At 41.6% G+C, this 27,156-nt stretch overlaps 2 protein-coding genes across 2 annotated transcripts in view; one reads left to right on the top strand and one right to left on the bottom strand.

The window, feature by feature from the left end:
* Positions 1 to 18,152, top strand: part of LOC118369791 (AT-rich interactive domain-containing protein 5B-like) — a 62,770-nt gene extending 44,618 nt beyond the window's left edge. Inside the window, exons 8-10 of the mRNA XM_035754492.2 lie at positions 177 to 274; positions 13,233 to 13,446; positions 13,870 to 18,152. Of these exons, the coding sequence (XP_035610385.2) occupies positions 177 to 274; positions 13,233 to 13,446; positions 13,870 to 15,807 (2,250 nt within the window). The 3' untranslated portion in view covers positions 15,808 to 18,152. The remainder of the gene's footprint in view (positions 1 to 176; positions 275 to 13,232; positions 13,447 to 13,869) is intronic.
* A 1,764-nt stretch (positions 18,153 to 19,916) lies between these two features.
* rtkn2 (rhotekin 2) lies at positions 19,917 to 26,912 on the bottom strand. Its single transcript, XM_035754494.2, has 12 exons — positions 26,742 to 26,912; positions 24,432 to 24,625; positions 24,275 to 24,333; positions 24,047 to 24,100; positions 23,731 to 23,848; positions 23,207 to 23,407; positions 22,899 to 22,993; positions 22,672 to 22,778; positions 22,339 to 22,470; positions 22,067 to 22,232; positions 21,842 to 21,949; positions 19,917 to 21,509 (listed from the first exon to the last, which is right to left on the bottom strand). The coding sequence occupies exons 1-12, from the start codon at positions 26,874 to 26,876 to the stop codon at positions 20,941 to 20,943; spliced, it is 1,938 nt and encodes a 645-aa protein (XP_035610387.1). The 5' UTR covers positions 26,877 to 26,912; the 3' UTR covers positions 19,917 to 20,940.
* Positions 26,913 to 27,156: the final 244 nt, after the last annotated feature.

The raw sequence follows: 27,156 nt of genomic DNA on the forward strand, positions 1-27,156 counted from the left end.
TTATGGAGATGGTTTTGCATTACAGAGTAGTGTTATAGTCTCTGTAGCAAACTGAATAACTTTGTTAGTGTTATCCACTCACGTCGGGGAAATGACTAGCATCTATAACGATGTTGTTACAGCATTTTATTATGTTATATGATACAGCGTTATAAAAATCTGTTTCTCTCTCTCAGATCACAGTTCGCCGACAGTGGAAAAATGTATATGATGAGCTGGGTGGTAACCCAGGAAGCACAAGTGCCGCCACATGCACACGAAGACACTACGAGAGGTGAGTTATTAACGAAGCACTGTCCCATTTTCCTAATGCAGTGGAGGAAGAGGAATGCTACTCTCAGCCTCAGTATCAGGTGCATGTCAACTTTGCTTAGGGAAGTAAGGCTTCCTTCCTATCTCGACATGATGTCCTAAGCCGTGCCCACAGACACTCTCTCACCCTGCTGCTCCATGCATACTAACACAGAGCACAACTATATTCACCAAACCAGTCACACATCTCTCTCTAACCAGCCTTTATTATTGAGAGGGTCCCTGAACCAAAGCAAACAGCAAACAGATATGATCCTGGGGGAGACTGGAGGATATTATGCATGCACACACACATTCTCAAGGTTAAACAAACGCTGTGTGCTTAATACAAGATAACCTCTCTTTCATAAAGCTTTCCTCTTACGGCTAGTCATCTCTGAACCCCCCCCAGGCTGATATTTTTATGCCTCCGCAATGCTACGGAACAGATTTACCTGTCAAAAGAGGGGCATGCAGAGCAATATCACGCATGCATATGGGTGAGTATGTGTATAGACCTAGGCAAATGACAAACAAAGTCAGGCTGAATTGCTCAGTCAATGTGTGTAGGTTTATCTATGCTCTATGTACGAGTGCATACAAAATTTAATACAGTATTTGAATGATATCAAATAGCACTGCAGCTTTAAACCTCCTGCGCAGCCAGAAGGGACTGTATTTGCTCTGCCATTAAAAGCCCTTTCACAGCCCTGCATGGTTAGGAGGACTGGTATAGACAGTGTCAGCACAGCACACAGCACAGGGGGCTGGAGGGGACCAGTGAGGTGTTACTGCTAGGCTTTCTCAATAGAGCCACAGAAAGCTGGGAAATTGTGCTGAATCAATACAAACCAATAATATCTCCACTGCAGTGAATATCACCCTGTCAGAAAGAGAGCGGGAAATCTCAGTTGAACTCAGACAGACCATGGGATGAGAATTTTAGCTGAGGCTCACTATTCCAGTAGCTAGGAGGGCAATTAACTTCATTGTATTAGCTCAGCAAACAAAGCTATTCTCTCTCCCTTGGAAGTGTATGATAAATGACCCCATTTGTGGGTTTGGTGAAGTATATGTTTGGTCCCTGGTGGCATCTTTTATTTCTCTTAATGATTACTCAGCGTTGAAAACACAATGAGCGATTTAAACTAGAGCATGCAGCATTTCTCCCAACGTCTTTTGATTTGGTATTGGAACATTTCGGTTGTAATTGCACTAGATTAACTGAACGCGCTCATCTTGGTCTTTTGTTTGGGACTTTGAATGTCCCCAAGCCCTGACTCTAATTTGAAATGATCCACATTATCCATTTTCCTCTTCAATGGAAGTCATCTGAAACGGTTGCCTTGGAGACATTATTTTGAATGATAAAGATGGAAATAATGATTGTATTTATGGTGTTGAGCAGCGGGCAGTAGAGAACATAAAACGAACAGAACACAAGATAACCGGAGGTACTTGTCATTTGGAAAGTTGCTCATTGCAGCCATTCTACTGTTCATTAGCTTAAAGGGAAAAATCAATATTTAACATCCAACCCAAGGTCTAAAGCTCCAGCTGGGAAAGCTTTAATGATATTTATTTAAACCGTTTCCGAAGATTAGCTGTCAGAGCTCAGCTCCCTGAATTAAAAATGAGGTCATGAAAAGATGGCATCAATAACCTTGAAATAGACTGCTGCATTCTCTCCCTGCATGTCACTTCATGCTAATTCTTTGATTATACAGGTCAATGCCTTTTAGCTGCCGTTAGTTATTTAAGCTCTCACTTTCTATGTGAGCTGCTGCTGCTGCTACAGAAACAGTACATTTATACCGTACATGTTGTTACTCTAATAGCTCCTGTGTTAATGCAGAATTAATGCCTGCCGTGCATAGGCATTTTTATGTAATTGCAGGGGGGAAATATCCATGGCAACAGTGGAGGCAATTGAGAATAATTTTCTCAGAGGTTGTACTGAGTATAACAAAGAACAAGGAATTCCACTCATTCTTTTTTAATATAGCAGCTAATTTCAGTTATTAACTGATGAATACCAGATGTGCACACTAGATTGTAAATATTTATTTGGTTGGATGCAGGGTTTGTTTCTTTTGGATACATTGCAGACGATATTATTGATTCTTGTATGAATTCCTCGTGGTATTGGTGTGCCTCTGCACTCACTCAAGCTGCACCTCAGATTGAAAATATATCCCTTAGTGTATAGGCTCATAACAAATTGGAAAAACTTGGCCAGTCGCCACCCCGTGGATCATGTTAAAGTAGACTCAATCCTAAATACAGCCCTTGCTCAGCGTTGCATCTAGTTCCTCTATGCAACACACTGGTCTCTTTGGCTATGCCATGGTGTTCATATTATTTAGTTACGAATCTTACCACAAGAGTTTAAAAAGACACATTGCTGTAACAGCCTGATTAAATTTCTAGCTATAGGAAAAACCTACGGGACAGATTACAGCTGTGATAGCACTCAGATGAATGATGTTTGATTGCTCTCCCTCATCCACCTGCCATAATAAAGAAATAACTTACCCACATGAAATATTCTAGGCTTTTAAACCTAGTGCTTTTTGCAATTAGGGGCTTGCAAATGGTGCCATACTTGCACCATTCAGAAATACTGATAACAAGTCAGAGGATTTGTTGTTGTTGCATTCTTGCCTTTGGCTTAGGAACAGTTAATTAGATATTTCTTGATATAGGACTTAATGATGAACAGACTTTTCACCATATTATAAATCTGGTCCTAATGTTGAGATTGGATCAAAGAACATAATATTCTACATAGTGAACTGCAGACATGATACAGTATCTAGCAGTTAATCCAAACACTTACCAGTCCATTGCTCAGCACCTGTCATGATTAAGGTTTGCTGTGTACAGTTTAATGTGGTTTAGCCTTAGGTGAATGGTAAAGGTCACTTTTAGATCTGGTATTTCTAGACCGGACAAAAGGCCCTAGTTTAGTATTCCTTCACTGCCCTGTTTAACGGCGTGAATCAGGATCACTTGAAGTGACAAAAGAGAGGCTTTGGATCCAAATCTTTCCCGAGCTGAGGGAACAATGACCGTTTATCCCTCTCTGATTTGGCTCTGAAGATTGATATTTGCATTTGTACAGACAGGAGTTATTGTTTTGCCAGTTCTTTGAAGCAGCCTAATCATAACACATGGTGATGATGAATATGGATTAGATTAGATTAGATTAGATTTTGCTTCTCCTTCTCTTCCTGAGGTTGTAATACAAATCATTATTTCCTATAAATTGTTCGGCAGCCTATGGGCCTGTCCATCAGCTCTCAAGATATGATTCCTTTAACGAATTGAAGGTCAAATGCAGGCGGTTTTTAAAAAATCTCAAAATCATGTATTGGTAACAATTAAGTACCTTACTTACTGTGATGGTTTTTTAATTAACATTTTCAAAAAGAAACAAAAATAGTGTCTTAGAAAAGAGCAATTTCTCAAACAACTATTTAGCTAGGATTGTCTGGGAGTGAGTGGGGAGGGGGAAACTGAAAACTTACTGTTGTCAGAGAGGTTTGAAACTCTCTTTCTTATTGATCTATTAACTAATTTACCGCCTGGTGATGTCACAAGGCAGGCCAAAACTCCGTCTGACCAAAACAGGTTGAACTGTGGCGGTCTTTTTAAATAGCTCTTTCACTAAAAGGGCATTATCATATTTTTCACAATTTGTTTGGGTATTATTCTAACCTACAGTACCAGTCAAACGTTTGGACACACTTACTCATTCCAGGTTTTTTTTTATTTCATTTTTTACATTGTTCTACATTGTAGAATTAAATTGAACACATCAAAACTATGAAACAACACATATGGAATCATGTAGTAACCAAAAAAAGTGTTTTATATTTGAGATTCTTCAAAGTAGCCACCCTTTGCCTCAATGACAGCTTTGCACACTCTTGGCATTCTCTCAACCAGCTTCATGAGGTAGTCACCTGAAATGCATTTAAAATAACAGGTGTGCCTTGTTAAAAGTTCATTTGTGGAATTTCTTTCCTTTTTAATGCGTTTGAGCCAATCAGTTGTGTCAAGGCCAATCAGTTGTGACAAGGTAGGGATGGTATATAGAAGATAGCCCTATTTGGTAAAAGACCAAGAACATATAATGGCAAGAACAGTTCAAATAAGCAAAGAGAAATGACAGTCCATCATTACTTTAAGACATGAAGGTAAGTCAATCAGGAACATTTCAAGAACTTTTCTTCAAGTACAGTCTCAAAAACCATCAAGCGCTATGATGAAACTGGGTCTCATGAGGACTGCCACAGGAAAGGAATACCCAGAGTTACCTCTGCCGCAGAGGATAAGTTCATTAGAGTTAGCAGCATCAGAAATTGCAGCCCAAATAAATGCTTCACAGAGTTCAAGTAACAGACATCTAACATCAACTGTTCAGAGGAGACATGGTGAATCAGGCCTTCATGGTCGATTTTGCTGCAACAACAAAAATCACTACTAAAGGGTACCAATAAGAAGAAGAGACTTGCTTGGGCCAAGAAACATTGCTTGCTTGGACATTAGACTGGTGGAAATCTGTCCTTTGGTCTGAGGGGTCCAAATTTGAGATTTTTGGTCCTAACCGCTGTGTCTTTGTGAGATGCAGAGTAAGTGAACGAATGATCTCCGCATGGGTAGTTCCCACAGTGAAGCATGGAGGGGGAGGTGTGATGGTGTGGGGGTGCTTTGCTGGTGACACTGTCTGTGATTTATTTAGAATTCAAGGTACACTTAACCAGCATGGCAACTATAGCATTCTGCACTGATACTCCATCCCATTTGGTTTACGCTTAGTGGATCTATAATTTGTTTTCAACAGGGCAATGACCCAACACACCTCCAGGCTGTCTAAGGGCTATTTGACCAAGAAGGAGAGTGATGGAGTGCTGCATCAGATGCCCTAGCCTCCACAATCACCAAACCTCAACCCAATTGAGATGGTTTGGGATGAGTTGGACCGCAGAGTGATGGAAAAGCAGTTAACATGTGCTCAGTATATGTGGGAACTCCTTCAAGATTGTTGGAAAAGCATTCCAGGTGAAGTATGGGAACACTTCTTCAAATTAGTGGATTCGGCTATTTCAGCCACACCTGTTGCTGATCGGTTTATAAAATTGACCACACCGCCATGCAATCGCCATAGGAAAACATTGGCAGTAGAATGAAGAGCTCAGTGACTATCAACGTGCCACCTTTCCAACAAGTCAGTTCATCAAATGTCTTCCCTGCTCGAGCTGCCCCAGTCAACTGTAAGTGCTGTTTTTGTGAAGTGGAAACGTCTAGGAAAACAACAGTGGTAGGCCACATAAGCTCACAGAACAGGACCACTGAGTTCTGAAGCACAGAACCCTGACCTCAACCCCATCGAACACCTTTGGGATGAATTGGAACGCCGACTGCGAGCCAGACCTAATCGCCCAACCCCTCACTAATGCTCTTGTGACTGAATGGTAGCAAGTCCCTGCAGCAATGTTCCAACATCTAGTTGAAAGCCTTCCCAGAAGAGTGGAGGCTGTTTTGACAGCGAAGGGGGGGCCCACTCCATATTAATGCCCATGATTTTGGAATGAGATGTTCGACGAGCAGGTGTTCACATACTTTTGGCTATGTAGTGTAGCTACAGTAGTTGCCGTGGTATCCAAACAGACTAGTTTAGCTAACCAAACTGTTATGAAAATCAAATTCAGCGAACGCAATACTGTTTTCAATTCGACTTTTGCTTTCAAAAGCAGCGCAAACAAAACTTGTAAAAATGAACTATAGCCATTGAAATCTATCGTGCATTATATTGAAATAATGCACACTCTAGAATGCCCTTCAAGCCAATCAGAAAGGAGTATTTAATAATGCCATGGTATAATTAAGCAATAAGGCATGAGGTGGTGTGGTATATGGCCAATATACCACGGCTAAAGGCTATTCTACTGCACAACACAACACGGAATGCCTGGATACAGCCCTTAGCCGTGGTATATTGGCCATATACCACAAACCCCCGAGGTGCCATATTGCTATTATAAACTGGTTACCAATGTAATTAGAGCAGTAACCAGAAATGTTTTGTCATACCCTTGTTATAAGTTTGATATACCACGGCTATCAGCCCATCAGCATTCAGGGCTCGAATCACCCAGTTTATTTCACAGTTTTGTCAAGTTGGCTTGATGTTTTTTGGATGGTGGACCATTCTTGATACACACGGGAAAATATTGATAATGAAAAACTCAGCAACGTTTGCAGTTCTTGACATCAACCGGTGCGCCTGGCACTTACTACCATACCCTGTTCAAAGGCACTTAAATATTTTGTCTTGCCCATTCACCCTCTGAATGTCACACATACACAATCCATGTCTCAATTGTCTCAAGGCTTAAAGATCCTTCTTTAACCTGTCTTCTCCCATTCATCTACACTGACTGAAGTGGATTTAACAAGTGACATCAATAAGGGATCATAGCTTTCACCTGGTTAGACTATGTCATGGAAAGAGTGTTCTTAATGTTTTGAATTCTCACAAGTTTGGGGCCACTTAGAAATGTCCTTGTTTTTGAAAGAAAATACATTTTTTTGTCCATTAAAATTACATAAAATTGATCAGAAATACAGTCTAGACATTGTTAATGTTGTAAATGACCTTTTAAAAGGCTGATTGATCATTAGAAGACCCTTTTCAATTATGTTAGCACAGCTGAAACTGTTGTTCTGATTAAAGAAGCAATAAAACTGGCCTTCTTTAGACTAGTTGAGTATCTGGAACATCAGCATTTGTGGGTTCGATTTGATTTGATTACAGACTCAAAATGGCCAGTCCTCAACTGGCAGCTTCATTAAATAGTACCTGCAAAACACCCGTCTCAACGTCAACAGTGAAGAGGCGACTCCAGGATGCTGGCCTTCTAGGAAGAGTTCCAAAGAAAAAGCCATATCTCAGACTGGCCAATAAAAAGAAAAGATTAAGATGGGCAAAAGATCACAGACACTGGACAGAGGAACTCTGCCTAGAAGGCTAGCATCCCGGAGTCGCCTATTCACTGTTGATGTTGAGACTGGTGTTTTGCAGGTACTATTTAATGAAGCTTGCAGTTGAGGACTTGTGAGGCGTCTGTTTCTCAAACTAGATACTCTAATGTACGTGTCCTCTTGCGCAGTTGTGCACTGGGGCCTCCCACTCCTCTTGCTGTTCTGGTTAGAGGCAGTTTGCACTGTTCTGTGAAGGGAGTAGTACACAGCGTTTTATGAGATCTTCAGTTTTTTGGCAATATCTTGCATGGAATATCCTTCATTGCTCAGAACAAGAGTAGACTGATGAGTTTCAGAAGAAAGTAGTTTGTTTCTGGCCATTTTGAGCCTGTAATCGAACCCACAAATGCTGATGCTCCAGATACTCAACTAGTCTAAAGAAGGACAGTTTTATTGCTTCTTTAATCAGGACAACCGTTTCAGCTTTGCTAACATAATTGCAAAAGGGTTTTCTAATGATCAATTAGCCATTTAAAATGATAAACTTGGATTAGCTAACACAACGTGATGTGATGGTTGCTGATAATGGGCCTCTGTATGCCTATGTAGATATTCCATTAAAGATCAGCCGTTTCCAGATACAATAGTCATTTACAACATTAACAATGCCTACACTGTATTTCCGATCAATGTTGTTAATTTAGTAGACAATTCTTTTTGCTTTTCTGTCAAAAACATGGACATTTCTAAGAGACCCCAAACTATGCTTGGACACAAGAATAGAATAATAGTAAATACATCAAAACTATGAAATAACACATATGGAATCATGTAGTAACCAAAACAGTGCAAAACCAATTAAAATATAGTTTCGATTTTAGATTCTTCAAAGTAGCCACCTTTGCCTTGACGACAGCTTTGCACACTCTTGGCATTCTCTCAACCAGCTTCACCTGGAATGCTTTTCCAACCGTCTTGAAGGAGTTCCCACAATGCTGAACCCTTGTTGGCTGCTTTTCCATCACTCTGCGGTCCAACTCATCCCAAACCATTTCAATTGTGTTGATGTCGGGTGATTGTGGAGGCCAGGTCATCTTATACAGCACTCCATCACTCTCCTTCTTGGTCAAATAGCCCTTACACAGCCTGGAGTTGTGTTGGGTCATTGTCCTGTTGTAAAACAAATGATAGTCCTACTATGTGCAAACCAAATGGGATGGCGTATCACTGCAGAATGCTGTAGTAGCCATGCTGGTTAAGTGTACCTTGAATTCTAAATACATCACAGACAGTGTCACCAGCAAAGCACCCCAACAACAATACACCTCCTCCTCCATGCTTCACGGTAGGAACTACACATGCAGAGATCATCCGTTCACCTACTCTGCGTTTTACCAAAACTCAGTGGTTGGAACCAAAAATCTCTATTTGGACTCATCAGACCAAAGGACAGATTTCCACTAGTCTAATGTTCATTGCTTGTGTTTCTTGGCCAAGTAAGTGTCTTCTTCTTATTGGTGTCCTTTAATAGTGGTGTTTTTTTTTGTTGCAGCAATACGACCATGATGGCCTGATTCACGCAGTCTCCTCTGAACAGTTGATGTTGAGATGTGTATGTTACTTGAACTCTATTTGGGCTGCAATTTCTGAAAAACACTGGTTCCAACTTGCGCAACGTGACTACAAAATATCTCAAATGTTACCTGTAAACTTTGCCAAAACATTTCAAACTACTTTTGTAATACAACTTTAGGTAGTTTTTAACGTAAATAATCGATAAAATTGAAGACGGGATGATCTGTGTTCAATACAGGAAGAAAACAAACTGTAGCTAGCTTTCTGGTCACGTGCCTCTATCTAACAGTACACTTCAAGTGACCCTCGTTCAAGATGGCCGTACTTCTTCATTACACAAAGGAATTTCTAAAGACTGTTGACATCCAGTGGAAGTGAATGGAACTGCAAGAAGGTTCCTTAGAAATCTGGATTCCCAATGAAAACTCCTTGAAAAGAGAGTGACCTCAACAACAACAAAAAATCTGAATGGTTTGTCCTCTGGGTTTTGCCTGCTAAATAAGTTCTGTTATACTCACAGACAGGATTCAAACAGTTTAAGAAACTTCAGAGTGTTTTCTATCCAAATATACTAATTGTATGCACATGTTATCTTCTGGGGATGAGTAGCATGCAGTTGAATTTGGGCATGCATTTCATCCTGACGTGAAAATACTGCCCCCTGTCACCAAGAAATTAACGCTTTTTTGGTTACTACTTGATTCTGTGTGTGTTATTTCATAGTTTTGATGACTTCACTGTTATTCTACATTGTAGAAAATAGTAAAAAAAATAACGAAAAACCCTTGAATGAGTAGGCGTGTCCAAACTTTTGACTGTTCTGTATATGTAAAACACATATATAAAATCATGTTTTTGGCTGCTCTGGGCCTTTAAGAAAGCCTCTGAAATAAACAGAGCGCCAGCTCAAATTAATTTCATCACCAGGAAAAGTACTTAATGGAATAGTCTGCAGGGGTTTTCCACCACTTTGGTGACTTGGCCTTTCCTGGATTCCACAAACCAATCCCCCTTTAACTCAGATGAAAGACCAGCTTGTTGTTAGTAAAAACATAATGTTATTGCTCAGTTGCTTGTTTGGCATGTAAATCCATTATTTTAATGGGACGCACATCTTTAATTGAATTTGTCACTGAATTACAATTGTATTGATTTCCAAAGAATCTTACAATAATAGGCCTACATTATATTAAGAAATGTAGTTGTAGCCTAATTACATTCCAATATGAAAGAGAAAGACCTGTCTGCCTCTTGCCTATTTAACTTTTGTATTTTTTATTACTGGTTAGGTTGCATACTGGAATGTACTATGAACATCATGGAAAATGGCTGCTCATGTAAAGAAAGGCTCAATAGCCACAACCGGAAGTTAAGTATTTATTGACCTCGCCAAAATGTAAGCTCTTGTTCCCTCATTGAGTTATTCCCTCATTGACTTTTCCATGTCTGTCATGTTGTGCTCTTTCTGCCCTCTAGTGTGCAAGAAGATACCTTGCATTTGATTTTGATATTGTGTGTCATATTCATTACTAGAAGTGTTCCTCGGAGACACATTTTCTGTTTTGAACTCCACCAAGGATTTATATAAGAGAAATCCCTATATTTACATAAATGTAACCTATTACTGTCCAAAGAGCCTTCATAGCGGACTGAATTCCTTTCATGGCCTCTCGATTGTAGACTGTCCCAGGCACCCTGCTTTCAGGAAATTACATAAGTCATATTGTATTACCATTACTGTATTACGTGATCAGGAGAATATTATATGCTCTCCCTGTACTTATTCTCTCATTGAGTCTTTTACAGTGCAGGTGCTATTTATAGTGTGACTCTTCATAGTTAACTGTTCAGCAACAGAGAAGCAGAAAAGAATCAAGCATCCTGTCGTGCCCAAAGAACATTGTTATTTTTAGTTAATTTCCCAATAAAATTTAAATGAGAAGATACTGTGTCTGGAATATTAAGTTTAACACTTTGTGTGATGTACCATGGATTTTAGGAGAATGTTCAACCGAGGTGTGATAACCACACCAGTATGGACGGTACCTTCACCTCTCAATGGCATTCTTGAGAAGTGATATAGGGAAAAGCAGTCATGTTCTTACCCAGATATAAGACAATGGGTCTTCATCTCCCAACACAAAAATGCCGGATTATGTAATTCTCATCCATGTCTGCCGATAGATACTGATTTATAATTGGTATTGCTAGGTGCCAAACTTAGCATGGCATGGTATTCAATCTTACAGCAGATGGTATCCTCACAGATTGGAAACGTGAGAGCAGCTCGACAGTGTGTATATGAAATTACTCACTATTTTCCTCACCCTATTTATATAGTTAGTCACGTCGAGTTCACCACATTATTTCTCAACGGTGCAGTGGTTATGGTGAATAATTGTTTCACTACATTAACATCTGTCTTTCTTCTCTCCTCCCTCTCCCTCTTTCAAATAAGTCACATTTAATTGTATATTTCCTTTCTTGGCCTGGGGCCTGGTGCCAGCTGTATGAAATGTAGTTTTACTGCCTCTGCTGCCAGCAGTTTGGTTTGTAGAAAAAATAACAAAATTCCCACTGAGCCACTTCAACTCTTAAAGGCATTTCTCTTTGTGAAGAAGAAGCAAACCACTCATGCATGATTCCTGGTTTGTTCTACCACAATGTCCCTTAAAGAGGAAATTGAGCAACAACTTTATGTGCACACATGAGAATAATTCTATGCCTTGAGAAGGTTTGAGAAGTTATTTCCAAATAGCATTTGGATTGTTATTATAATAGCTGGCCTTAAAGTTATGGGCGAGGCTTTCCAAATAATATTTAACATTCCATCACTGGTTGCTACTACCTCTTTTCAATATTTGATACTCTGTTTTGTGGTGTTCCACCTGTACAGTATTATTCAACATGTTTTTCTCAGTATTTATGTTGGTCCATATTTTGTTTCACACATTTGATAAGATCTTGGTAATAATAGCCCCCTTCATGTCACAATCCACCCTGTAATTAGTCTCATCAACAGCACAGCTCAGTCAGAATGGATGGTTCTTTAGTTACTCTAGTCTAGCAGCTGTAGTGTGTTAACCGTTTCCACGGTAATGTGATGTAAAGATTAACAAGCCCTGACTGGGGGCCTCTGCCTTGCCTCATCTGCTGGCTCAGTGCCAGGTGTTAGTTGGCTCCCCAGCTCTCTCAGCACATACCAGCTCTGTGTTGCAGCATGCTCTCTCGTCTATGCTAACTGACTCACATCCACCACCACTGTGTACTCTGGTCAGTCAAGTGTCAAAATGAAGGTTGAAGTTAAAGTTGTGTCTTTGTCTACGCCACAGTTGTAGGCCTAGCATCTCTGGTAGGTAAAGGGATACTTCGGGATTTTGTCAATGAGGCCCTTTATCTATTTCTCCAGTCAGATGAACTCATGGATAGCATTTTTATGTCTCTGTGTCCAGTATTAAGTTTGAGGTAGTTTCGCAAGCCAATGCTAACTAGCGTTAGTGCAATAACTGGAAGTAATAACTGTTAGCATTATGCTAACACTAGTTAGCAACTCCCTTCATACTGGACACAGAGACATAAAAATGGTATCCACGAGTTCATCTGACTCTGGGGAAGTAGATAAAGGGCCTCATTGACAAAATCTCGAAGTATCCATTTAATCTTAATATAACTTCCTAGAGCGAATGTCCTCTTCCAATATAAGTTGGAGCTTTTCATTACTGTGTGGGGGAGTTATCTTATAAATTGATTTATTTTCTTATTCCCAGACCCATGGTGGTTTGCATTTAAACATTCATCTTTAGCCTCCTGGGTGGCGCAGCGGTCTAAGGCACTGCAACACAGTGTTGTGGCGTCACTACAGCCTGGAAGTCGTTACTGGCTGTGGCCGGGAGTTCCATAGGGTGGCGCACAATTGGTCCAGTGTCGTTAGGAGAGGGTTTGGCCCGGGGGGCTTTACTTGGCTCATTGCGCTTTAGCGACTCCTTCTGGTGGGCTGGGCGCCTGCAGGCTGACTTCGGTGGTCAGTTGAACGGTGTTTCCTCCAACACATTGGTGCGGCTGGCTTCCTGGTTAAGCGAGCGGGTGTTAAGAAGCGCGGTTTGGCGGGTCATGTTTCGGAGCACACATGACTCGACCTTTGCCTCTCCCGAGCCCGTTGGGGAGTTGCATCGATGAGACAAGATCATAATCACAAAATTGGGGAGAAAAAGGGGGTAAAAATAAATCATATATAATAAAAGAACATGAATCTTTAAAGACTTGTTGATTTTTACACATGTTACGTTGCAGCTACATGGGCAGGGTAAGAGGTGATAAATCCATATTAACTTTGTGTCAGATTTAGGTTAACTCAGTCTCTTCCACTCTCTTTCCAGGCTCCTCCTACCTTACGAAAGGCACACCAAAGGAGAGGAAGACAAACCCCTCCCCTCAGCAAAACCCAAAAAACAGGAGCATGGAGCCCAAGAGGGGGGTGCCAAACACAAAGGGGTCACAGCAAAACGACCTAAAGGTGGACTACACCAGAGGCAGGGGGCCAGGAAGAAGAGGGAGAGAGGGGACACTGCAAAAAGCCAGGAGCTCTCACAGGTCAGTCTCACTAGTTTTCTGTCCGTCTGTCTCAGGCTCTCACAAACACAGGTTCACACACACTCTTTCTTAGAAAAGATAACATTTGCTAACATCACACACGCATCATGTCTATGTATCGAATAACAGTATGGAGGCCTCCCGAGTTGTGCAGTTGTCTAAGGCACTGCATTGCAATTCTTGAGTTGTCACTACAGCCCCGGTATCGATCCCAGGCTGTGACACACGGGTTAAGCGAGCAGTGTGTCAAGATCGTGTTTCAGAGTAAGCATGGCTCTCGGCATTCGCCTCTCAATAGTCCGTATGGGAGTTGCAGCGATGGGACAAGACTGTACCAATTGGATATCACGAAATTCAGGGGAAAAAGGAGTAAAAAGTACACACAAAAAAGAATAACAGTATGGCATGTGTTTTCCCACTAAGGTATCTGAGAAGAAAGGGGACAACCAGGAGCCAGCATCCATGAAGCAGGATCCTCTGCCCAGAGAAGAGCCTGAAGAGGAGGAGTTACAACTCACCCTGAAGAAAGAGGAGACAGTGAGCGAGGAGGAACCTTCGCGACTGAATCCCCCCAACACAGACTGCCACAGAGCTACACCTGTCCTCCACAGTGAACTGTCTCCACTGTCCGAGTGGAGACATCCCCAACAGCCACAGTCAGACAAACTCAACCCTGAGCAAAGGGACCAAGCTGATGGAACCCTGTCTAAGACCCCATATCCATACCACTGGGACAACAACAGTAAGCCTGGGTATAGCAGTCTACCTGACCCAAGCAATCCTGACATTCCAGTAACTAAAGACACAGACAGTCTCAGTTATGGACATGGTGGGAGGGTGGGGAAGGTGCTGCCCATGTGTAAGCAGAGCCCACCCCCACTGCAGCAGTACTCCACAGAGCTAATCACAGACAAACAGGACTCCCCCAGTAAAAACAAAGAGATTAATCAGTGTCACATGCCCATGCCAACAGCGTACTCAAAGGACAACCTGGGGGTCATGTCCCCACTAGCCAAGAAGAAGCTCCTCTCCCAAGTCTGTGAGACAAATCATTACTCATTCAGTTCCCCTCCTCTTCCTCTTCCTCCTCCCACTCCGTCAGCCAGCGTGGGTGATGTGAGCGACAGTTGTGTTGAAGAGGTGGTGAAACTGAGGCAGGACTTCCTGCCGGATAGCCCAGAGATGGCTCCTGTCTTCAGGCCTTCTGTCATCCAGCACGCCCAGAGCATCAAACCCCATCAAGAGAGGAGTCCTCTGGGGGATTTGTCTGAGCCCTTCACTTGCAGAGTGAGCCACTTCCAGCCCCAGCTCCACCCCCCCTGGCACCCCTACCTCCACAGGACTGAGACCCAGGATGGAGAGGAGAACGCAGGGGAGACACGGATGCAGCAGCAGCCCAGTCAGGCACCACCAGGCTACGCAGGTGACTGCTACTCCTCCCCTCACTTACACAACCTCTACCGGCAGACAGAGAACTGTCTGAGTCAAGAGCGAATGGACAGTTATCCCAACAGAGACAAACATGGACATTTTATCAGGGAACGCCAGAGCAGCGAGGTATTCACCTCAAACAATTCTGACAGAGAATATTTGACTTACAGAGCTACCCACTTCTCTGAGAGGACACAAACACATGGGGATAGACCAATGGAAGAGGAACCTCGAGATTTCAGTATTTCCAAGCCTGTCTCTCAAAGGATGTCTTTCACAAAGCCCTCTTTCTGTGGCCTCCCGTATCCCATGATGCACCAGAGTTTAGACTGTCACCCCAAAGCGTGCAGAGTCCCTCCGATGACTATATCTAGCACCAAACACCTGGAACCCCTTCAGCCCTTCTTCAACCCTAAAAGCCACGCTGAGGCTGTTGGTGCCTCGAGGCCCAGTAAGAGAAGCCTGGGGGAACTAGAGAATGAGGGGGTGCCAGACCGCAAGGTGCGAGTGGTGACCCCCATGCACCCCGCCGGCTCTGTCCGCCGAGGTGACCCACAGGGAGAGGAGCTCAAACCAGCCGAACCGGCGCACGCCGTCCACTTCCACCTCCACAGCCACATTCCCGAGGGCCACACCTACCCTCCCCACGCGCCCTTCTACCCAGGGATGTACCCCGGGATGCAGGACGCCCTCCATCACAACCTCCAGTACCTGAAGAGCCAGACAGCCGTGTCCCCTCTGGTCCCTCCGCTAGCCTTCCACTCCATGATGCTACAGAGGCAGTTGATGGCCTCCCAGCCCAGCCCCCACCACTTCTACAGGCACCCTGGGGGGGCGGCCCTGTACGGGGACCTCCTGCACCACCTGTACCCCCTGTCCACCCTCACCCACCCACAGCTGTCCTCCATGCACCCCAGCACCAGACTCTAACAGATGGACCCACGTGGAGCTTAACCGTCTCACCCTGGTACAGTGGATCTAGTGTTCTATTCTTCAGTAAGCATGACAACACTGATTAACTGTAGATGGTGGATTAACTCTTTAGTCAGGCACACAGTTCCATTTTTGTGTATTTTTGTGTTTTTTTGCACTGTATCACCACTTAGTTACTTTGGATAAATTTGCACTCTATGTAGTGTTTGTGTTCACCAACCAGGTTGTTTCTCTCACTCAACAGTCAGGTTCTTATTATCTTTGAGTGTGGAGGGAGACAGAGAAAAGCCATTGGCATGCATGTCAGGGGGATAATCATATTTGCTGGGACTCCAAAGGATTGGATTCCAAATCACTGCAATGCGTCAACTTCATCCTCCAAATGTGTTCTGGGGATTTTTATCAGGTTGAAACACTTAAAAACATGAGGGGACTATCTAAAATAAACTATTTTCACAAGATTTACCATCGGAAAAGTTCATGCAACTGTTAAGCATTCGGCTACTCCACCTTCAATCAATGTTCTGGATCTGTTTACAGCTCTCTAGTGTGGTGCTGTGGCCTGTTTGTGTTCATGTATTAGACCACTACACGTCTTAGAAATGACTGTGTTAAAACAAGGTGCTGTACAAAACCACAAGGTGCTGAGGTATTGTATGTAGATAACAGCTCATTTTCATCAGAACACCCAAGCTGTGAAGAATCCACATTTGACGTTTATCATCAGTTGTTTTTAAGGCAAGTCGTATCGTTTGTCAGGAACATTCTCTCAAAATGTTTTGTTGACCCTTGAGAGGTGGGAAAGTGACCCAGATACATTAATATATTGAACAGAAGGTATTTATACTGCGCTTAACATGAGTCACTGATGCTGCCTACTGTGACATCTGACAGCTCTTATCTTGACATAGCTCTGAAACATCACTGGTCTAAGGCTGTTTACTGCGCCTCCTTCATTCAACAGCATAATGCATGATAAATACAAATGTGTCTTGTAGATTATTGCTTTGTGAATATCTGTGCCTTTCTTAATCTTCGATTAGGGGTTGCAGCACTAGTTTTCTATCATGACTGACTTTCAGGAGACTGTTGTAGGCTTGGCCTAGTTTGTGCAGCCCACCAGAGTTGGATGTGGCCTGGACGTGCCAGCCTCAGTTGAAGACCATTGTCCAGCCCAAGAACTGCATGTACTTTAGTTTTTTGTTTTTAAGCGTATTTGAGATTATCTGTATAATGGAAAGCGCTATATAAAATAAATCTATTATTATTACAGTTATAAGGTTCCATTCTATCATCACATTGCAGTGCAAACTCATTGGACTGTAATTGTATAGTACCATAGTTACCATTTAGCACAGGGATAGTTAAGCACTGGTGTAGAGAATGGCTACTATAATAGATTTATGTGCCACTGCCAGACATAGTGATCAAAAGGCAGTGTGTCGCGCCCGAGGAATAATAGCACCTGGTCTGGGTTAACAACCATCATAACTGCTTTTAATGGGTATTTGGAACATGTGAAATATAGGTAACACATTTGCTGTTTAAATTTGTTTTAAAGCCAATCGACTGAGATTGAGCAGACACTTATAGGAAAACTCCACCTAAAAAGTATATTTTGGTATTTGTTTCATTAGTCCATTGTTGATATAGTCCCAACATGTTTTGCATGTCAGCAATCAGGTTTTCAAGATATACAACTTTCAAGATACAGAAATACAGCCGTTACGATCTATTTCGCATCATATGATGCTGCGTATTTTTGTATTTTTAATGTTATACATCTTGAAAACTTGATTGCTGAAATGCAAAACATTTTGGGACTATATTTACATACTATATCAATAATGGACTAATGAAACAGCAAAATATAGTTTTTGGGTGGAATTTTTTTCCTTTAAGATAAACATTCATTCACAATTACATGCTCTTAATGTCATGTTTGCCTCAGCAGCGTCAGTAACTGACGCTTAAGTTCCTTAACGTTCAAATCCATTCTCTGGCATCTTTCTATGTCTGACTTTTTAATAATGTAAATACTTTTGACTGTCTGTTATCATGTGTAATATGTTATAATCTGTAAATAGTATAAATGCATATAGCTGGTTACACAATCTAGATGTCACAGGTCACCTTACATTTAGATCTGAACACTAAAGTTAGGACATTTTTTATTTGCTTGTTTTGTGTTCTTGTTTTCCACATTGTTTCCATGTTGTTTTTCTTTAAAGTGTTTTTGATACTATGTGCCATCTGTTTACCAATGATTCAGCTGGCAAACAAGAAAAACATTTTGTATTATATGATCCTCTGTATATTTAATTAAAATATTTTACTATCTACGAATGTCTTTCTCCCCTTAATTGTGGTGGTACTACACCACAGATGGGTGGGATTGGGAAATGGAACTTATTTCCTAAGAAGATTCATTGTGAAATACTGAAATGTCATGTAGACCCAACTACAAATCTATTCCAAGGCATTTTACCAGTGTTGGGTCATACTCATAACATCTTAATGCAATTTGCTGACAATATGTCTGGAACAGAAGGTTCCTAAAAATTCAAAGGTTTTGTGTTTCCATTAATAGTGGCTGTATGCAGACTGGTAATACGTTTTCAGTTGAGAGATATTTTAGATATTTATAAAAGTACAGACCGTACCTAGGTCTGATTAGGGAGTGATGAAGTGTCCTTATATTAGAATGGTATTAGCTGATATTGGGTGTTATCTTCAAATGCTGTTATCTAGGACAAGCAGTATTATTCACATTAAAAAGGACAGCAGTGGTCATTTATAGCAGATAGTTATATGCAATGTTACGTCAGTGAGTCTGCCCTTTCTAAAAGTGATTTGAGTCACGTTACCCACAACTGATTATACAGCATTTGCTGCAGTATGTGGATGTGCTTAGCCTGCTTACGGTGTTACCGCCATCTCCTGGTACAACTGCACTATGATGGAGGATATTTTGGTTACTAGTTTTTACTAGAGGTCAACCGATTAATCGGAATGGCCGATTAATTGGGGCCGATTTCAAGTTTTCATAACAATCGGAAATCGGTATTTTTGGGCGCCGATTTTTAAAATAACTTTATTTAACTAGCCAAGTCAGTTAAGAACACATTCTTTTTTTCAATGAAGGCCTAGAAACGGTGGGTTAACTGCCTTGTTCAGGGGCAGAACGACAGATTTTCACCTTATCAGCTCGGGGGATCCAATCTTGCAACCTTACAATTAACTAGTCCAACGCTCTAACCACCTGCCTCTCATTGCACTCTACGAGGAGCCTGCCTGTTCCACGAATGCAGTAGAAGCCAAGGTAAGTTGCTAGCTAGCATTAAACCTATCTTACAAAAAAACAATCAATCATAATCACTAGTTATAACTAAAGATGGTTGATGATATTACTAGTTTATCTAGCGTGTCCTGCGTTGCATATAATCGATGCAACGCTGGGGGATGATTTAACAAAAGCGCATTTGCGAAAAAAAGCACAAACGTTGAACGACTGTACCTAACCATAAACACCAAGCATTCATTCAAACAGCACTTGTGCGTTCTCTTCGCAAGCACAGCGCTGTTTATGACTTCAAGCCTATCAGCCTAATGGCTGGTGTAACCGCTGTGAAATGGCTAGCTAGTTAGCGGGGTGTGCGCTAATAGCATTTCAAACATCACTCGCTCTGAGACTTGGAGTAGCTGTTCACCTTGCTCTGCAAAGGCCGCGGCTTTTGTGGAGCGATGGGTAATGCTGCTTCGAGTGTGGCTATTGTCGATGTGTTCCTGGTTCGAGCCCAGGTAGGGGCGAGAAGAGGGACGGAAGCTATACTGTTACACTGGCAATACTATAGTGCCTATAAAAACATCCAATAGTCAAAGGTATATGAAATACAAATGGTAGAGAGAAATAGTCCTATAAATACTGTATTAACTACAACCTAAAACCTCTTACCTTGGAATATTGAAGTCTCATGTTAAAAGGAACCACCAACTTTAATATGTTCTCATAGTCTGAGCAAGGAACGCAAACGTTAGCTTTTTTACATGGAGAAGTAAACGTGGGATATGTGCCAACAATTTGTTTTTGCATTATTTAAACCAAATTGAACATGCTAAATTGATTTTTATTGATGTTTTTAAAAATTTTTTTTTTTTTTTAAGTAGTAGAAATGGGTTTTAATCCACAACATCAAAGACCGTTAGATATCTTACAGTATACGAGAGGGAAACAAGATAATCGAATACGTTAGGGCTGCACAGACCATCAACAATACACATTTAACAATAACAAATCAGAAATAACTAGTACAACCATTAACTTTAGACAGTTCACTGAATATTGTTAACGAATACGCATTAAAAGTGTTAAAAAATGACAAACGGCATGGAGCTTTGAAATCCTGTGTATTTTAGCAAATGCTAGCCTAACTACTAAACAAGTGCTAACGGCTAAATAAATGGCTAATTATTTGGAACAATAATGATACATCTACAATTCCAAAACAGTTCCTTAAAACCCATTGTCGCTCTACATATTTAAAAAATGTTTTTAAAAAGAATAGAAAACAAAGTGATAACTGGCTCAGGCCACAGTGTACTGTGCATTAGTTTGGTCCGCTAGAAAGTCAATTGTTCCATTTCAATCTTCAGGCCACTGCTTATATCGAGTGCAGCGCAAAACTGAAATTATTTTCTCCTCTACTGGCCTATAAGATCATTTCATGCAATGCTTACATTAGATCCACTATTCGCTGTGTCGCTGATAAAGTGTTCAATATATATCGATTCAGTGATATATTCTGGTTAGAAAGGCCAATGCATTAAGGACTATTATCATAGTATATCATAGTGGTTAGGTACACCATGCCAAAAGAACCAAGAGAACATTATTTATCCCAAAGGTCCCACATTCAGAAGTGTATTTGCAGTCTATACATGATAATATTCCTACAGTGAGTTATTGGACACACATTGGAATAAGACCATTTCATTAAAGGAAGGTTGCTTAGTCATTAAGAAATGTCCCTAAAAACACCCAAATAGGTCCTATTAGTAAAAGTTAAAAGGCATATTTGGGCCACTGGTGACCCTGGCTTCAGGCTTTAGTCCCAGGTGAGGTTCAGTCAGTCACCAGGCTTTAGGGTTCATCTTCTCCCTAAAGGACTTCCTCAGTTTGTTGCGTGGAGCAGGGACGGGCGCAGGCCTGGGGGGGACATCAGGAGTCTGGGGGTACTCCAAGTCCTGCTGGAGAGGCTCTATCTGGCCCAAGGGGGCGTTCTTTCTGGACAGGCCACCAGGGTTCCTCTGCAGCTGCTGGATGATGGCGGAGAACTTGGCGTCCAGCGAAGGTCGCCCTGTCTTGGTTCGCACCCCAACGTTCTCCTTTTCCTGATATGGAGGAGGGGGTCTGGCTGGTGGGAGGCTGAAAGGCTGCTTGTCAGCAGGTGGGGGCGGGGCACGCCTTTTCTTGTTGTCGTTGGAGACAGAGCTGGGAGTTGGGCTGGGACGGGGACTCTCTTTGCCCGGAGACAAAACACTCTTCTGCACCACTATGGGGATGGACCCGTCAAACAGAGCAGACCATTTAGGAGGCTCCCTTGCCTCCTCCTCACCAATGAGGAAGTGGCCCCCTGTTTCCTCAATTTTGCTGTGGATGATGTCGGTGATACTCTCAAACTTTCCAGGAGAATTTATACCTTTAGAACAAGATGGAAAATTTACTAAATGAATCATATAGTATATAAATAGTGTCTGACAGCGAAAAGGTCCCAACACTGCTTTCAGTAAGGCAGTTCTACAGAAACTTAGTGACCTCTTGAGAGGAGTTCACATGATCTGACTGATTATTTGATTATGTGATGGATTGTATTAATTTGATTTCGTTATTATTTGATTGATTGCATTTTCTATTTAATTTGTGTGTATTGCAGGGCTCATTTGAAAAATAAGTTGTATTTTCTCACCCAAAACTGCATATCAGAAAAATCTAAGACAATATGTAGTCAAAGGTTTAGGGCACTGGACTTACTCAGGTCATTGTAGACAGAGTCAGCCTGTTTGGTGAGGAAGAGTGGGGGTTTCTTTGGTGACGTAACCTCAATCTTCATCAGCTCACTACAGCAGTGCTGCCACTGACCTGGGAGAGAGAAGATAAATCAGATCACAGCGTTGGGTGGCGAAATACAATTTGGATTAAATCTGTGAAAGAAAGAGCATGAGATTAAGGTTTTTGCTAACTCTTCCAAACACTCACTCTGGTCATAGAAGTGCTGCCAGAATGCTTCCATCCAGTCCTCCAGCTCCTCCCTGCTGTCAGTTGTGAAGATGTTGGTCAGAGCCCCCCCCACCACTGGGTTGGTGATGGTCAGACTGTTGGACCTCTTCTGAGGGCCCTTATCCACCACACGGATCCTAGTGTCCTGGACAGAGAAACAGCAGGAAAGCCCAGGGATGAAAAACTGAAAACTAACAGTTATGTGCTGTTCTATCACAATGATTTTGGTCGGTTACCATGGCAATGTCTACCTTGTTGGTGGGTATGATGAGGCTGGGATCCACCTTGGCAGTAATCTCCTCAGGGGTGTAGTAGCAGAACAGCCTCCCAGCCCTGAGCACACAGTACAGGCTGCAGTACCGGGACAGCCCCTCCACACTTTGCTGGAATAGAAGACAATTATTATGGGTAATATGTAGGGAGATACGGTAAGACATTGGTTTACTTTTCTACACCATAGAAGGGTATGTTATATGACTAAAGAAGGTTTTAGCTCTACTTATCAGGGCTTGACTGGCAGGGCCAGATATGGTACTCTATAGTTTGTCAGGGAGCAGTCAGAGAGTTAATAACAGTTAGCTCACCTGCTGAATCAGATAGCCATTCATCATGTCCTGGGTCATACAGACGGGCTGGGCAACTAGACGACAGCAGAGGTTCCCATAGAGGGGCAGCCAGGAGGACAACTCAGCTAAAGAGAAGAGTTCAAACAAGGCATATTGTGACCAATTCTGAAACCAAAAACATGCAATGAAATGAATCTTTAACGCAATGCAGTATATAAGAATGTCCAATGAAGTGTTGCTCTTACCATCCTGGAGGACAATGAGAGAATGGGACTGGAAGGCCCCATCGGCCCAGGCCAAGCCCAGAGAGGTGTACGCCAGCAGGCTGTACCTTGCCCCCCTAGGAAGGACAGACAGAGACCCAAAGTGATTTAACATACAAGACTAACCAGATGACTTACTAGGCAAAAGGCAACAACTGCCAAACCAAAAGGGGTGACTACAGTGCAGTAAATCTGGGCCCTACCCATTACATATAATCAGCACCCAACGTTGTTCCTGCACATGAGACCTGACCAGGGAAAACTCTAGGCCTTAACTACATCTCACATACAGCGGTATTGGGTTGGACTGCAGGAAAGCGTCAGGGTCTCCAGCTTCAAGCAGGGGGCAGAGTTTCCTCCCAGATGCCCTGCCAAAAGAGCTGCGTAACTTCTTAGCCAGTTTCTTTGGGGTGTTGACCAGGATGGTCTCCTCCTCTATGGCACAGCTATACAGCTCCACTTTCAGCTCGAAGGCAGGCCCAACACCGTTACTGTCAATCAGGAGGGAAATGTCCGATTCAGAACACTTAAAGATGCATTCTCAAACTTTTGTATAATTTCAGCCAGTAGTTTTGAAAGTGGTGCTCACACGCCAAAAGTGGTCCCTGTTTTTTGTGTAGTACGTCATCCATTTTGTATGATATCATACGAGCTTTGTAATTAGTTTGATATGTTACGAATCCAATATGTTACAAATTTGGATCCCGGAGTGCATCTTTAACAAGAAACTGGAGAGAAGACGATAGGGTCCTGCAGACAGAACCAAGGTATCCCATTTCAACAATATGAGTTTGTATTTGTGGTGAATACTTACAAAACTGTTACACCCTCAAAACAAACATCAGTCATCGATCTGTCCACAACCATCATCTCAGTGTCAAAAACTTCAGATCCAATTCTCATCAGGCAGAAGATGGCAACCTGCCGCGTGCCTAAAACCAGGATTCACAACCATAACTACATCCACACTCAGAATACATATTTTGAATATTGGCAAGGACATGGCTTGAATATGATAATTGCTTTAGTGATTAGGTTCAGTCTAAATTAAATGAATTTCCAGAGAATCGGTTTCTCCTATGTTGCTTTCCTTTTCCTTCACTGAAAACAATAAATGACAATCTACTCACTCCCTTTGTTATTAAAGTGGTCAGAGTCTTTCCACATCAACGGTATGCGCAGCCCTACAGTGGAGGACAGAGACAAACCTGTCAGTAAATGGAAGAATCCCAGTATACTTTCCAACAATGGTGCTAAGACAAGTGGCTCGGCTCAAATATCTAATGATCTTCATGAATATCAAACATGATACAGGACAGTCATTGTTCCCTTCTGACAAATAAAGAGAAGGATCTTACCAGACAAGGCCACTCTTCCTCTGCAGGCCACACGATCATCTGAAACTCGATCTGATAGTCTATGGCACACAAAACACATTAGAAATTCAACTTCACTTACGGAGCATGACTCCACAAACAAACACACATAACCAGACAATAGGAGGCCTATCTTTACCTCTGAGATGCGACACTCATATCATGGTTCTCCTTGTGCATTTCTGTCATGTAGGCCTTGATCCGAGTGTTGCAGGTCAGGAGGTTCTTGGAGGCATTCAGGATCTGCTCTCTATTGGTGCTGGCCACCAGGAGCTTGTAGGTCCCGTCCCGCATGCGGATCTCAAAGTCTATCTTCTCCTGCATGTTAGAGTCCTGTAGGAAGGGGATAACACCATAATAATATAAAGAGTGAATTACAATAGTGTGGATTCACAGGAGACAGGTAACTAAGGAGTTTGGTGATATCCTCTAGCTAAAGGATGTGACATGTCACAGACAGGAGACATTGATGGGTTCTGGGTAAGGACACAGATCTTGATAAACGAGGGATACTGGAAGGCAAGTCAATAGATCAAAGACTAAATGTGAAGAATGTTAAATGTTTAGAAAACACTCATTTGAAACTCATTTAATCCCTCTGAAATAAAGAAACTCAAAACATGACACAAATGTATGGTTGGGCCGACAAAAGATTGACAGGGTTTGATGTGCATGACATGTTGGGTGGTCTTTGCTAGAACACAAGAGGAAAGCCAACAAATAAACCATTAACATAGGGATGACTTTTATTAAAAAACAAAATCATTTATTTACACCACAGACATCTGATGGTATAAGAGGCTAAAGAAAGTATAGGCTACAAATAGTACAGTTTTCTGATTATTGAGCCTGGATCTCTTTCTCTATTTTGTCACCTGTTAGTTTCTTAGAAATCTGTTTTATGTACAACAAATTCATGTCCTCTTTAATTTCATGAGTGTCATTCAGATGTAGACATTTTCAAGCATTTTGCCTGCAAGAACATTCGTTTGTTAATAGAGCAAACAAAATTAACGTTTCGATAAACATGCAAAGCAGGAGTGTTCTTTGTGACCACTGAAAAGTAGTTATGTAGGAGAGAAACGGGTCCAATCTACGCAGCTAGCATATTGTAACGGGATAATGTGACGCTCCATTAGCCGTCACAGGACAGGTGCTATTTGGCATAGCAGAGATTTTTCGACCAACCTTATCTGGGCAACGATGCCATATTCGTTCCCATTCGGCAAATACATGCACATTCTAAAATGTCCGTATCCAGTTGCAGGTGGTTCGTTTTACATTTTGAAAATGCTCAGTTATAAAATACATATTTTTTTTCTTCCGTGAAGTTATCCAACAAAGTGTACATCTGTCTCAATCAATGAGAGGAGATTTGAAATATAACCATCTTGTCTATGTGCTTTGCCAAACAGTACCTATCCTGTAACCGCTAATGGAGTATCACATTACATAGCCTGATACAATCTGCTAGCCAGTGGTGGAAAAAGTACCCAATTGTCATTCTTGAGTAAAAGTACAGATACGTTAATAGAAAATGAATCAAGTAAAAGTCTAAAACTATTTGGTTTTAAATATACTTAAGTATCAAAAGTAAATGTAATTGATAAATGTACTTAAGTATCAAAAGTATAAATCATTTCAAATTCCTTATATTAAGCAAACCAGACAGCACCATTTCCTTTTTTAATTTACTGATGGACAGGGGCACACTCAGACATCATTTACAAATGAATGATGTGTTTAGTGAATCCACCAGATCAGAGGCAGTATTAATGACCAGGGATGTTCTCTTGGTAAGTGTGAATTGGACAATTTCCCTGTCCTGCTAAGCATTCAAAATGTAATGAATACTTTTGCCTGTCAGGGAAATATATGGAGTAAAAAGTACATTATTTTCTTTAGGAATGTAGTGAAATAAAAGTAAAAGTTCTCAAAAATAAAAATAGTTAAATACAGATAACAAAAAAACACTTAAGTAGTATTTTTACTTAAGTACTTTATACCACTGCTGCTAGCTAAATTCAGAAATAGCCACGATCAGAAGGAAATATACATCTCCATAAGTGTCAGTATAAGTGCCTAGACAGAGGCTATGTAGCCATGTAACTTGGCTACAGCGAGGCTGGGTTGTTTCTGGACAGGGCCAGAGTGGATGTAGTAACGTATCACATAGATTGAATTGAGGCTAGTGTTTTACAAAAATCAATGATCATAAAAGAAAGCGTTGGAACAGTTAGCAAACCATTAATATTTCTGCATTTACGTTAGCTAGCTAGAGCGCAAATTATAACTACTGTAACGCTATGTAGAATAAATCGTAAACTCAGCTGGATGCGTTAGTTGTTAGCTAGCTGACGCGTTCGTTAGACAGGTATCAGTTACAGAAAAACTTCAGTTTGCTAGCCTAGTAGTTAGCTAATCGGTTGACAACAAACTGGCACATTACCTCTGATTGCAAGAATACAGCGCTCTCACTTATCTTCTTTCTTTTTATCTCCATTGCGAGAGAGGAACACGAGGACCGAGCACTTGCATTTCTCCTGAAATTTTGAACGTCCCGCTGATAGTCCATATTCGCCATTCGTCCAGACAAGCCCCCAGTGCTTTTCCTATCAATTCAGTGATGACGCGTTCCGCTGCCAAACAAAACTGGATTCTACCATTTTCAAATTTGAATTTCAAATTCGATTCGAGGATGTCTGATAACCACAGCAGTGGTGTGCGTTTGAAATTATCTGTATGTGTTTTATCTCTAAGTAATAAGTTAAACATGACATTGATTCATGCATTTTACCAAGATATGGTCTGATTGTATACCCCGTCTGTCTCAGAGAGTGGTCACGCCGAATTGTCTGAGCTGC

Source organism: Oncorhynchus keta, chromosome 36 (assembly GCF_023373465.1).
Source record: "Oncorhynchus keta strain PuntledgeMale-10-30-2019 chromosome 36, Oket_V2, whole genome shotgun sequence".
Lineage (NCBI taxonomy): Eukaryota > Metazoa > Chordata > Actinopteri > Salmoniformes > Salmonidae > Oncorhynchus > Oncorhynchus keta.

Coding starts and splice junctions, on each gene's coding strand:
- rtkn2 (XM_035754494.2), bottom strand. CDS start 26,876: ATGGCGAATATGGACTATCAGCGGGACGTTCAAAATTTCAGGAGAAAT. Junction 24,334..24,431: donor ATGAGTGTCGCATCTCAGAG/GTAAAGATAGGC, acceptor TGTGTGCCATAG/ACTATCAGATCGAGTTTCAG. Junction 23,408..23,730: donor TTTGAGGGTGTAACAGTTTT/GTAAGTATTCAC, acceptor CCTGATTGACAG/TAACGGTGTTGGGCCTGCCT.